Source organism: Peromyscus eremicus, chromosome 5 (assembly GCF_949786415.1).
Source record: "Peromyscus eremicus chromosome 5, PerEre_H2_v1, whole genome shotgun sequence".
NCBI lineage: Eukaryota > Metazoa > Chordata > Mammalia > Rodentia > Cricetidae > Peromyscus > Peromyscus eremicus.
This window is the reverse complement of record NC_081420.1, coordinates 117214244-117228646: the sequence shown is the minus strand read 5'-3', so window position 1 is coordinate 117228646 and position 14403 is coordinate 117214244. Positions and strand designations below refer to the sequence as shown.

General features: G+C 42.3%; 1 protein-coding gene across 1 annotated transcript in view; it reads right to left on the bottom strand.

Moving 5' to 3' along the window:
* Positions 1-823: 823 nt before the first annotated feature.
* Nr3c2 (nuclear receptor subfamily 3 group C member 2) overlaps positions 824-14403 on the bottom strand; it is a 332940-nt gene continuing 319360 nt past the window's right edge. The window contains exon 8 of the mRNA XM_059264271.1: positions 824-3454. Within this exon, the coding sequence (XP_059120254.1) occupies positions 3299-3454 (156 nt within the window). The 3' untranslated portion in view covers positions 824-3298. The remainder of the gene's footprint in view (positions 3455-14403) is intronic.

Here is a 14403-nt window from a genome sequence, read left to right as displayed (position 1 = left end):
ACCTGCTCTCTCCAGAGTGCTCATGGGTAGGACCTCTTGGCAGGCTCCAGTGCTAGACTGCTTTCATTTCAAATTTGAGGCTGTGAGAAGCTTTGCTCCTTAACAGGTCAAATTTCATAAAATATTTGCATATAAATTTGCTTTCACATACAGATGTTTACCACCTACTCTGTGTGCATACAGCTCTCCTCCTGGGCTGTGGTCAGTGGCCACACTATGTGTGCTAGAATTTTATCTGTTGTGCTTAAGCAATGTTAAATTTGTCTATCACCCCGGCTTCCCTTTCTGAAAGCCAGTCAACACTCACCCACTAAATGACACATTACTTGAATTTATCTATGATGAAATGTTTCCTATTTTAAAATGAACTGGTAATTGTATTTTTGTGGTCCATGTTCATGAGAGTCAAGGGGGGAGTCCCACAAAGAATGGGTAACCGTCAGGGTTTGCAGGTACCTGAGGGAGACAGCAAGAGCACACACGGGGAAGTCTGCATTCAGCTGGCCTGGTCTACTCAAGTGAGTCTTGCAGTGCTGTGGGTGTAGAGAGGCAGGCCATGCTTATGTGTATACATGTGGCCATGTGATTATACTGTTACGGGAGAGTTTAGTGAACTGAGTTTTAGCCACAGAACTGGGATGACTAATCAGTCCCCAAGGAGAAGGCTGATCATGTAACAGCCAACAGGACTCTTTCTAGCCTCAGAACTCCAGTGGTTCCAGTGTTGGCTGCGGGCTGAAGGGCACAGGATCAAGATGTAGGAAGGCAGGAATTCTAGGTGTAGCTCTAGACATTCCAATGAAGTTTCCAGAACAACAGGTGATTTAAAGTAAAGGATTTATTGTAATCTGCTTACAGTCCTTTGCAAAGACAGACATGTTTTTGCATAAAGATATAAATTGCTTCATTTTAAACTAATTTAGTGTTTTAATTATATGAAGAAGTTTTGGTGAATTATGAATTGTACCAAACCAAGATTTTTAAGAGCAATATGGTACAAAAATAAGAGCAGACAGACAGTTTGGCCTGGGACAGGCATTCAACAGTGAATTTAGAGAATATGGCTTCGCTGTTTAGTTAAGCAGAGTTACCTGGAGACACATGAGGAGCCAGTAACTTTGTTAATACAAAAAGCAGATGTTCTCCACAGTCCTGGCTAGGATGGAATTCCAATCATAAAGCGTTAACTCAACTCCTCCCCCAGACACCTCATCTGCATAGTGCGTGTTCATCACCTTCGAGGCGTGGCTTTCATATTGCTGTGCTGTAAGCTGGCTGCATTTAAAGATCTGCCTATAAATTAAATTCTGGAAATCGCAAATTATGTAAGAAAGCCCCTCCCTCTGAGTTCAGCCTTCCTAGGTTTCCCCTTGCAGAAGGCAGGCATCTTTTGAAAGGCAAGGTAATGTTGCCTGCATGGCGAACCCTGTGGGAAAGTGCTGACCCACCTGAGCCTTGTCCCAGCCTTCTGCTTGAGCTACGACTTTTAGGTTTTAGGAATTTGTGTGATTTCACTGAGTACAGATGAGAGTCATCACTACATTTGAAAGATTAATTTGGCCTCTATTTAAAGATTATTTAGTGCAATCATATTGTAGTTCCCCAGGGATACACATGTTCGTGATTTGGGGCAGAAGAAAAGCCATAAATTGCATCAGTATTGGACAGATTAATGAATTAAAATTTTAGTGTCACTGTCTTGCTTATATGATCTGTAGTGTTTTTGTGGTTTTTTTCCTCCAAAACTGTTTGTGTATAAAATTTTCATTTTTAAAACCTACCTTAAAAAAAATCTAAAAACCTTCTAGTGATCTGTGGGTCTCCACGCCCTTCTGATTGACTCTTACCCAGATGGATTGCCCCAGTACCTCCTGCTATGATTGCTGTTCCCATGACCAGCTCCAGGAGTAAAGAACCCTGTCCAAGGCCAGAGGTGACTTCTGATCTTTGACAGATGCGGAGAGTGCATGGAATTTTTCCCCCAGAGGAAAAACTTGGATTTTCTGAAATGGGATAATTGTGCTCTCTGAGCTGAGTTTGAAGTCTCCTCTTCTGAGAGTGGGTTCTGCTTCTCGTGGAAATGGGGGAAGACAGCACTCCCAGGACCTCGGTCCAGTGGGCCCTGTCAAGTGACACCTGCCAGGAGCTGCAGACACTGCAGTGTGATCCCCGATGGAAGCAGGAAGAAGCAGAAGCCAGAACAGGGCGCTGGAGTCTCCCAACACCCCATCCGGGAGACCAAGAACAAAACAGATAGTACAGAAAAAGTAGAAAGGCTTAGAGACAACCAAAGAGGTTTAAGTGTGGTTATTTACAACAGAGACTGTAAAATGGTAAATTAGATATGAAGCTAAAAAAAGGCACAGCTTTCCCTTTCTTAAATACACTGTAAACGGTTCAGTACGCATGCAGAGCATCTCACGTTACAAAAAAAAGTTTTACCTTGTTTAGACAAAGATAGTACTTAAATAGTCTCCAGCAAAATAGAATTCTTTCAAAAATACTTTCCCATTCATCCTATTAACCATTAAAGATTTTTTTGTATGTGTCTCATTTACAAAAGTTCCTTATACCTTATTTCAGGTCCTTCACGATTTATACATACAATAATGTACAGCACAGCAAAAGACTGCAAAAATTATTTGTAAAGCCAACACAATAGATACTAGAAATTGAAACCAAGGCATTTAACATCTTATCCATTCTAATTAAATAATAAATGGACGCTAACGAGTGTGTATGCCAGCGATGCAGAAAAAACGTGCCCCGGAAGGCCGCAGTTCCACGCCACGTGTTCTGTTATTACACATCAGGAATCTGTATGTATTTTTTGTTTTTTGTATTTTTAAATAACAAAAGAATATTAATGCCCCATATTGACTAGACGTTTTATGTGCAAACCAAGGGTAAGCTTAAAAAGTTCTCTAGTCCTCGAACCCTTTGAAAACAAGCGGGAGATACCAGAAACTACATGGCATAGTTAAAACTTCCATCTGTTAAAATATCAAAATCAGAGTTATTGACTAGATATGGCTTTTCATCCAGAGGAACGGGAACGTGTTTTCTAAGCGCTGGGAGTGGAGAGGGAAGAGTCCTTTTTAGCCAGCTCAGGCCTTGCCAAATCCACGTCTCATGGCTTTCCCGGCTCCAGACCCTTGATGTGATTTTGAACTTGAGAAACTGCTGAACAAGTGCGAATCAACCACCACATGTTCCAACTGCGAGTTCTCGGTCCTTCGTTGGTGCAGAACAATGCGGGGAGACTTAAGGCAAAGTTCTTCCTGGCTGACATCCTCCGTCACTTCCTGTGAAAGTAAAGGGGCGTGGCGTTCCCGGACTCCACCTTTGGCAGCTGGTCAGTGATGATCTCCACCAGCATGGCGGGAAACTCCACCTTCAGAGCCTGGGACTCCCGGAAGGTATAGAAGCAGAATTCCAGCAGGTCGCTCACCAGCTGCAACACAGACACAGAGAGCATGATCCGGGGCCTCATTTCCGGATCCCCGCCTCCTCTGCGGCCTAACCCTGGTGCAAAGATAGGCAGCCGTACTCAGGAATTCTGCCAGGAAACTGTGGCATAATAGTTTAGTCAAGTTACCAGGTGTGTTCCTGTCACCCGTCAACCAGTATCTTCTTGCTAAATAAAGTTAGCCAACTGTCTAGCATGAAATGAATATCCGAGGCATGTGGGACATAAGTGGAGATAACTGCTCCTTTGGAAGCTCTGCCTCAGCCCCCCTCCTCCCCGTCTCAGAAAGCCCGCCAAGTGGTGGCTCCTCCCCTGGAGCTGCTACAGGGTCTTTAAGCTTGGTCCCTAGATCTGCCACTTGATTTCTCCTCTTCCCTCCACGCCTCACTTCTGGGGGGCTTGAAAGTCGCTCAGGGGCACACTGCTCATTAAACCTGGACTTTTAATTTGGTGTTATCTGGCTTGTTGCATTGGAGAAACCTACTACTGGGGATACAAAAGTACTTATCAATAACAATGCCTGGGCCACGGAATGGCCCCTCAACCAATTCTCATTTGCAAGCTTGTGAACTGGCCAAATCTGGCATGTGTAGCTGTGCTTGGGCCCACACATGCCCACAGAGGATCAGAAGCAGGAGAGGCTGCCTTGTTAGCAAGTAAAATGATGTCTCTGTGGCTGAGCTAGCCAATGTATCCCAGGCCTTTCACAGGGCTCTGCCCTGAGCTCGAGAGTAGTTGGGGCTCCTCAGCTACACTCTAGTTCTGCCTGATCTTGAGAAAATAAAAGTTAAGGGTTATTGTCTGTGTGCCGTCCCTGCTCTGGTACTCAGGAACCTTTTCCGCTCTCTGGCCACCGGAGCTACCCCAGTTAGGTAAGTTAAGAAAACTCATAAATGTATTACGCCATTTTAATGTTTAAGTGTTACTAAAGCACTCAAACAGAAGGAAAGTATTGAGAGTTTCAACATCCTAATTGATCAGACCGAAGAATTCAGAACTTGAAGGCAGATCCTTTTACACGTCTCAGTTGAAAAGGAAATGAAGAATGTCGTGAAGACTTACGAGAGAGTCTGTTAACTTAGCAGATTTTACATTACTGGAGTTCCAGAACAAATACCAGATGGGAGAAAACACACAAAACATACACAACTAAATAGTGCTCAAAACTTCCTAAATCTTGGGTAAACCCATGCAGCTTCAAGAAATAAGTACAGTCAAACTAAAAAAAAAAAAAAAAAAAAAAGGCCAGCATCAGGGACTTGTGGGGCAGACGACTGCACTCAAAACAGCTGGCTGTGATGCCAGGCACTGGCTGGCTTCCTCCCCACCAGAGGAAGTAGCAACTGCACTGTGAGGTGAGTGGCCATGGAGAATGTGGGAGCTCTGTGGGGTTCAGAAGTCTGGGACAGCACAGGAGGAGGGCACAATATCCCGAAGTGTGCACCTTACAGGAGCAGGGGTCATCCCTCTCTGCAGTGGTGAGGGAAATGTCCCAGCAAACTTCATTAGTGTGATACCTGTCATCCCAGAAACTGATGTCACCATTCTGATGGCCTGCTGTCAACCTGGGTAACTAACCAGAGATCGTCTCAGCGGCTTTGCTTTGGAAAAAGAATTTACTCACTCATAGTAAGCCAGGGCGTTACATCCAGCAGCCATCTTAAGACTTGCCTACTCTGAATGTAGACAGCTCTATATATTCACAAGCCGCTATATATTCCATCTGAGGCTCTAAACCTGGCTAAGTAAAGTGACCCAAGTCTTTCTGGGTGTTGTGACATAGGAATGGATGGCACTGTCCTCAAGAACGGCTTTACCCCTTTAGACCAGGGGTGTGGCCCCCACTTGAGGATTTTATCTAGTGCTGAGAATGAAGACAGATGTCAATGCAGTTCCTGTGCCACCCTCCCCACCACTGCCACCGTGGTTCCCTCTGCCTTGGTGGGGCCTTGTGCTTCTCCCTTGGCTCTTCTCTCAAGTGGAAGAAAGGAACTACTGTGTCAAGTACAAATCCCACTAAAATGGCAGATCCACAAAACAGATTGAAAGGATCAAACATTATCAATGCAGTAACCCATTAAACTAGAATGAAACGGACTAAAAGATTCAGAGCAGCCAGGACAGCAGAAAGTTGTAATAAAATATTCTATAGAAACCAAAGGAAGAAGAAAGGGATCCAACTGGTTTTTTACAAAAGTTTTTTTATTTTTTTTTAAATAAACAATGCAATGGGGAAAGTGCCTCCTCTTCAGTAAGTGCTACTGGGAGGACTGGACATCCAGAGGCAGATGGTAGAAACTTGACCCCATCTCTTTCCATGTACAAAAGCCCAGTCAAGAGGGATCGAAAACCTAAATGTAAGCTGGGTGGTGGTGGCACACACCTTTAATCCCAGCACTTGGGAGGCAGAGACAGGAGGATTTCTGTGAGTTTGAGGCCAGCCTGGTCTATAGAGTGAGTTCCAGAACAGCCTGGACTACACAGAGAAACCCTGTCTCAAACCAAACCAAAACCAAAACAAACAAAGGGGAAAATGTAATACCTAAGGTACTTGAAGAAAACGTGGGGGAGACAGCACAGGACGTGGGCTACAGACCATGATTTTCTCATTAGGAGCCCAAATAGAGAAGTAAACACAAATACTGATGAGTAAGGTCATATCAAACTAAAATATTCTGTACAGAGAGACAATTAATAGCATGAAGAGACAGCCTACAAAATGGAGAAAATATTTACTTATTCACCTAGTTGAGGGTGCAGAATATGTTAAAAAAAAAAGCCAACCTCAAAATTGATGACCAAAACCAACCAACCAAACAAACAAACAAGCAAACAAGCATAACCTACTTCAGCCACCAGGGATTTACAAGTCACTACAACAACGAGAAATCAGTTCATAAAGCCTAGAATTACTACTAAGAAAAATGCTGACAAAGAAGTAGAAAAATCAACTCATGTACTGTTAAGGGGAGTTTAAGTTAGTACACACATTATGGAGAAAAACATGGCTGTTCCCTTAAGAAAGGAGTCTACCATATGGTCAGTTAACTTATGGGAAGTAAGACCGACAGATTAGAGAGAGAGCCCATGTTTATTATGATGCTATTCACAACAGCAAAGCTACAGAATCGACCCGCATGCCCACTGGCAGAAGATGGGTAAAGAAAATGTGCATCTCTACAGAATGCAGTGCTGCTCAGCCACAGGCAATGAAGTCCTGTCTGTTGCAGAAGTGGGGCAGGATGACATTCAGTGAAATAAGCCAGACACAAAAGGCAAACATTTTGTCATGGGGAAGCTGAAAAAGCTTGAACTGAAAATGGAATGTTGATTAGTAGATACTGGAAAGGGGAGTGGATAAGGGTGATTGATCAATGTTTATATAGAATAACATAAAAGTATGAGACAAAGAATGAGAAAAGGGCACTTGTGAGGGAATCTGAGAAACCGACTGGTTGAAAGAAACCTTGTACATTAGAAGAAAATGGGATGGTGTATTTAAAGTCCTAAAAGAAAAAAAATTGGCAACTAAACTATTATACTCAGAAAAACTACTATCAAAAAACCAAAAAAAAAAAAAAAAAATGGGGGAGATCCTGCCCTGGACCTCCCATCTGGACAAGAGGTGAGTGCCTGGGCTCAGCCTAGATCCCATCCCTGGGCACCAGCTATTCCGGGGAAGACCTGCCCAACTTGGCCCCAGGTTCAGGCCATCGGGCAGGATCCCATCCACCCCCACCAGGAAGGCTCCCCTTCTCCAAGACCCCCGGCAGACCCTGAAATCTCCATGCCTTGCCCACAAGCCCATCCGCCCAAGACCCCAGCCACTTCCTGAGACTTAGAGACCAGCCCCCAGCTCCCATCCTACCCCAGACCTCCCATCTGGACAAGAGCTCCCATCCCGCCCCAGAGCTCCAATCTGGACAAGAGAGAGAGGCTTCCTGAATCTGTCAGCTCTGTCTGGACCAAGTGCGCTGATAAGATGAAGAACAAATCCACAAGGAGATGGGCAGATGTCAAGGCAGAAGTACATACAACAAAATGAAGAGCAATACAGCATCACCAGAACCTAGCCCTCCTCCAACAGCTAGACCCGAACATCAAAAAATGGAAGAAGCAGAAGAAATCAGCCTTATGAATAACATCATGAAGAAAGGAATCACAAATGAAATTGAGGAAAAGACAAACAAAAAATGGGAAGAATGCTAAAAAAAAAAAAACTAGAGGAAAGGACAAATAAAGCAGAAGAAAACAATAAAGTCCTGAAAAAAAAATCATGAAAAAGCAATGAAACAGATGAAGGAACACAGTCCAAGACCTGAAAAGGGAAATAGAAAAAATGAAGAAGACACAAACAGAGGGAATGCTGGAAATAGAAAATCTGAGTAAACGAACAGGAACTTCAGATGCAAGTATAACCAACAGAATGCAAGAGATGGAAGAGAGGATCTCTGGCGTTGAGATACAGTAGAAGAAATAGATTCATCAGTCAAAGAAAACACTAAAGGCAACAAAGTCATGACCCAAAATGTCCAAGAAATGTGGGACACCATGAAAAGACCAAACCTACGAATAATAGGGATAGAGGAAGGAGAAGAATACCAACTCAAAGGCACAGAAAATATATTCAACAAGGTCATAGAAGAAAACTTTCCCAACTTAAAGAAGGAAATGCCTATGAAGATACAAGAAGCCTATAGAACACCAAACAGGCTAGACCCCCCAAAAAAGCCCCCTTGCCACATAATAATTAAACAACTAAATGTACAGAATAAAGAAAGAATATTAAGAGCAGCAAAGGAAAAAGGCCAAGTGACTTATAAAGGCAAACCCATCAGAATAACACCTGATTTCTCAATGGAGACTCTGAAAGCCAGAAGGACCTGGACAGATGTAATGCATACACTAAGAGACCATGGATGCCAGCCTAGACTAATATACCCAGCAAAACTTTCAATCATCATAGACGGAGTGAACAAGGCATTCCAAGACAAAGCCAGATTTAAACAATACTTATCCACAAACCCAGCCCTACAGAAAGCACTAGAAGGAAAATTCCAACCTAAGGAAGTCAGATACACCCTCAAAAACACAGGCAATAGATAATGCCACAGCAGTAAACCCCAAAGAAGAGAAGTACACACACACTACCACCAAAAAATAACAGGAATGAACAATCATTGGTCATTAATATCCCTTAATATCAATGGACTTAATTCAACTATAAAAAGACACAGGCTTACAGAATAGATACAAAAGCAGGACCCATCTTTCCGCTGCATACAAGAAACACACCTCAAATTCAAAGATAGACACTACCTAAGATTAAAAGGCTGGGAAAAGACTTTCCAATCAAACAGTCTTAAGAAACAAGGGGGTGTAGCCATCCTAATATCCAGCAAAATAGACTTCAAACTAAAATCAATCAAAAGAGATCAAGAAGGGCATTACATACTCATCACAGGAAAGATCCACCAAGATGAAGTTTCAATTCTGAACATTTATGCCCAAAACACATATGTAAAATAAACATTACTAAAGCTTAAACCACATATAAAACCCCACACATTAATAGTGGGAAACTTCAACACCCCACTTTCACCACTGGACAAATCTCCCAAATCGAAACTTAACAGAGAAATAAAGGACTTAACTGATGTTATGACTCAAATGGACTTAATCAATATATACAGAACATTCCATCCTAACAAAAAAGAATATACCTTCTCAGCACCCCATGGAACCCTCTCTAAAATCGACCACATACTTGGCCACAAAGCAAATCTCAACAGATACAAAACAATTGGAATAACCTCCTGCATTCTATCAGACCACCATGGTTTAAAGTTAGATTTCAACAATAACAAAAACTACAGAAAACCTACAATCTCATGGAAACTGAATAATGCTCAACTGAATCACCAATGGGTTAAGGAAGAAATAAAGAAAGAAATGAAAGACTTCCTAGAGATCAACGAAAATGAAGACACCACATACCCAAACTTATGGGACACTATGAAAGCAGTGCTAAGAGGGAAATTCATAGCACTAAATGCCCACATAAAGAAGTTGGAGAAATCTCACACTAGTGACTTAACAGCACTGAAATCAATAAAATAGAAAAAAAGAGAACAATACAAAAAATTAATGAAACAAAGAGTTGGTTCTTTGAGAAAATCAACAAGATAGACAAGCCCTTATCCAAACTAACCAAAAGACACAGAGAGAGCATCCAAATTAACAAAATCAGAAATGAAAAGGGGGACATAACAAAAGACATTGAGGAAATTCAGAGAATCATCAGCTCATACTTCAAAAACCTCTACTCCACAAAACTGGAAAATCTAAAAGAAATGGATAATTTTCTGGATAGGTACCACATACCTAAGTTAAATCAAGACCAGATAAACTATTTAAATAGTCCAATAACCCCTAAGGAAATAGAATCAGTCATTAAAAGTCTCCCAACCAAAAAAAGCCCAGGACCAGATGGTTTCAGCGCAGAATTCTACCAGATCTTCAGAGTTAATGCCAATAGTCTTTAAATTGTTCCACACAATAGAAACAGAAGGAACATTACCAAACTCCTTCTATGAGGCTACAATTACCCTGATTCCCAAACCAAACAAGGATACAACAAAGAAAGAGAACTACAGACTGATCTCCCTCATGAACATCGATGCAAAAATACTCAATAAAATACTGGCAAACAGACTCCAAGAACACATCAAAACAATTATCCACCATGATAAAGTAGGCTTCATCCCAGGAAAGCAAGGGTGGTTCAACATACGAAAGTCCGTCAATGTAATACACTATATAAACAAACTCAAAGAAAAAAAACACATGATCATCTCTCTAGATGCAGAAAGGGCATTTGACAAAATCCAATACCCCTTCATGATAAAGGTCTTGGAGCAATCAGGAATACAGGGAACATACCTAAACATAATAAAGGCAATTTACAGCAAGCCAACAGCCAACATCAAATTAAATGGAGAGAAACTCAAAGCGATTCCACTAAAATCAGAAATGAGGCAAAGCTGTCCACTCTCCCCATACTTATTCAATATAGTACTTGAAGTTCTAGCCAGAGCAATAAAACAACATAAGGAGATTAAGGGGATACAAATTGGAAAGGAAGAAGTCAAGCTTTCCCTATTTGCAGATGACATGATAGTATACTTGAGCGACCCCAAAGATTCCACCAAGGAAATGATACAGCTTATAAACACCTTCAGCAACATAGCAGGATACAAGATCAACTCAAAAAAATCAGTAGCCCTCCTATATACAATGGACAAAGAAGCGGAGAAGGAAATCAGAGATACATCATCCTTCACTATAGCCACAAATGACATAAAATACCTTGGGGTAACACTAACCAAGCAAGTGAAGGACCTATATGACAAGAACTTTAAGTCCCTGAAAAAAGAAATTGAAGAAGATCTCAGAAAATGGAAAGATCTCCCATGCTCATGGATAGGCAGGATTAACATAGTAAAAATGGCAATCTTACCAAAAGCAATCTACAGATTCAATGCAATGCCCATCAAAATACCAACACAATTCTTCACAGACCTGGAAAGAATAATACTCAACTTTATATGGAAAAACAGAAAACCCAGGATAGCCAAAAGAATCCTGTACAATAAAACAACCTCTGGAGGCATCACAATCCCTGACTTCAAGCTCTACTATAGAGCTACAGTAATAAAAACAGCTTGGTACTGGCATAAAAACCAACATGTGGACCAATGGAATCGAATTGAAGACCCTAACATTAACTCACACACCTATGAACATATAACTTTTGACAAAGAAGCCAAAAGTATACAATGGAAAAAAGAAAGCATCTTCAACAAATGATGCTGGCATAACTGGATATCAATGTGTAGAAGGCTGCAAATAGATCCATATCTGTCACAGTGCACAAAACTTAAGTCCAAGTGGATTGAAGACCTCACATAAATCCAGGTACTCTGAACCTGCTAGAAGAGAAAGTAGGAAGTAGTCTTGAACGCATTGGCATAGGAGATCACTTCCTAAATATAACACCAGTAGCACAGACACTGAGAGAAACAATCAATCAATGGGACCTCTTGAAACTGAGAAGCTTTTATAAAGCAAAGGATACGGTCAACAAGGCAAAGTGACAGCCTACAGAATGGGAAAAGGTCTTCACCAACCCCACATCTGACAGAGGACTGATATCCAGAATATATAAAGAACTCAAGAAATTAGACATCAAAATGCCCAACAGTCCAATTAAGAAATGGGCTATAGAACTAAACAGAGAATTCTCAACAGAGGAAACTCAAATGGCTGAAAGACATTTAAGGAATTGCTCAACATCCCTAATCATCAGGGAAATGCAAATCAAAACGATCCTGAGATACCACCTTATGCCTGTCAGAATGGCTAAGATCAAAAACACTGAAGACACCTTATGCTGGAGAGGATGTGGAGCTAGGGGTACTCTCCTCCACTGCTGGTGGGAATGCAAGCTTGTACAACCACTTTGGAAATCAATATGGCGCTTTCTTAGAAAATTGGGAATCCATCTCCCCCAAGACCCAGCAATACCACTCTTGGGCATATACCCAAGGAATGCTCAATCATACCACAAGGGCACTTGCTTAGCTATGTTCATATCTGCATTGGTTGTAATAACCAGAACCTGGAAACAACCTAGATGCCCTTCAACTGAAGAATGGATAAATAAAATGTGGTACATATACACAATGGAATACTACTCAGCAGAGAAAAATAATGACATCATGAGGTTTGCAGGCAAATGGATGGATCTAGAAAAAAATCATCCTGAGTGAGGTAACCCAGACTCAGAAAGACAAACATGGTATGTACTCACTCATGGGAGGATACTAGATGTAAAACAAAGATGACTAGACTGCTACTCACAACTCCAGGGAGGCTATCTAGAAAACAGGACCTCAAGAAAGACACAGGGATTGCCCAATGACGGAGAAATGGATGAGATCTACATGAGCAAACTGGACGTGAGTTGGGGTAATGAAGGGCAAGGGTGGAGGAAAAGAGAGCTTAGGGGAGCGGGAGATCGCAGCTGGATCAAGGACAGGGAGAACAAGGAATAAAAGACCATGATAAATGAAGACCACATGAGAATAGGAAGAAGCAAAGTGCTAGAGAGGCCCACAGAAATCCACAAAGATACCCCCACAACAGACTGCTGGCAATGGTCGAGAGACAGCCTGATAGGATGGCCAAACACCCTAATTGTCGTGCTAGAAACCCCATCCAATGACTGAGGGAACCAGATGCAGAGATCCACGGCCAGGCCCCAGTTGGAGCTCTAGGAGTCCAATTGGCGAGAAAGAGGAGGGTTTGTATGAGCGAGAATTGTTGAGACCAAGGTTGGAAAAAGCACAGGGACAAATAGCCAAATGAATGGAAACACATGAACTATGAACCAATGGCTGAGGAGTCACCAACTGGATCAGGCCCTCTGGATAAGTGAGACAGTTGATTGGCTTGATCTGTTTGGGAGGCATCCAGGCAGTGGGACCGGGTCCTGTGCTCATTGCATGAGTTGGCTGTTTGGAACCTGGGGCCTATGCAGGATCGCTTGGCTCGGACTGGGAGGAGGGGACTGGACCTGCCTGGACTGAATCTACCAGGTTGATCTCAGTCCTCAGGGGAGTCTTTGCCCTGGAGGAGATGGGAATGGGGGGCGGGCTGGGGGGAAGGTAAGGGGGTCGGGAAGGGAGAGAACAAGGGAATCCGTGGCTGATATGTAAAATTAAATTAAATTATGAAAGAAAAAAAAAGAAAGATAAAAAAAATGGGGGAAGGTTTTTCAACACACAAAAAGCTGAGGTGATTCATCACCACAGAGCAGCAAAGCAGCCCTACAAGGAACGGCAAGTATCACGCTGACCAGACGTAAAAACTACGCCATGCAGCAGACACAACAGAAACGCAAGGCAATAATAAGGTATACTGATGCAGAAACTCACAGAGTGAAGGACAGAAGAGACATAAAACATGGGGAAGTTAACAATTACAGGTGCACGTCTTCAGTTATCAATGGTAACCGTGAATGCCACTGACTTGTTTCCCAAGTAAAATACACACGTTGAGTGCTTGTGTGTGTGTGTCCGGGTACTAGACGCAAGGAAGCAGCTCACTTCACTGGCAAGCGTGCGCTCAGATTGGAAGTAAAGGAACTGGAAGAGGTAGAATGCACAGAAAACAGAAGTCAGATGACAGATACAACCAGACAAAAAGACTTTAAATTTAAAAAAAAATGTTAAAGGAGGGATCTGAGGAGATGGCTCAATGGGTAAGAACTCTTACTGAGCAAGCATGAAGGCATGAGTTCAAATCCCCACCTAAAAACTTGTGTGTGGCCACATGCATGCCTATAACCCCCGAGCTGTGAGGGGTGGAGACAGAGGGTCACTGTGGCTGGCTGGCTTTTGGCCTACCTCTAGATTCAGTCAGAGCCCCTGTCTGAGGTGGGAAAGCTGGGGGCTAAAGAGCAGGGCATCTGCTATGCTTCTTCCTCTGACTTCTGCATCAGCACACACACACACACACACAGCCAAAGAGAGATAAAGTCACTATATAATGATAAAGAGATCAGCTCAGTATTAGGTGATAACATTTATACAAATACACATACCCAAACTAGAAATATATAATTGGATAATGACAACATTATACAATCAAAAATGTGGGATACAATCTGACATGGTAATATCTGGGGGACCTTAAACCCCACTTTCATCATTAGACTGTCCAGATTAAAAACCTTGCAAATAAACCCAATTACAGGCCAAATGGGACTAAGGAGTCTCCAGAGCATTCCTGCAGCAGCTGCAGAGGACATTTTCTAGGACAGATTATTCTAGGCCACAAAAGTCTCAATGAGTTAAAAACAAATAAATTAT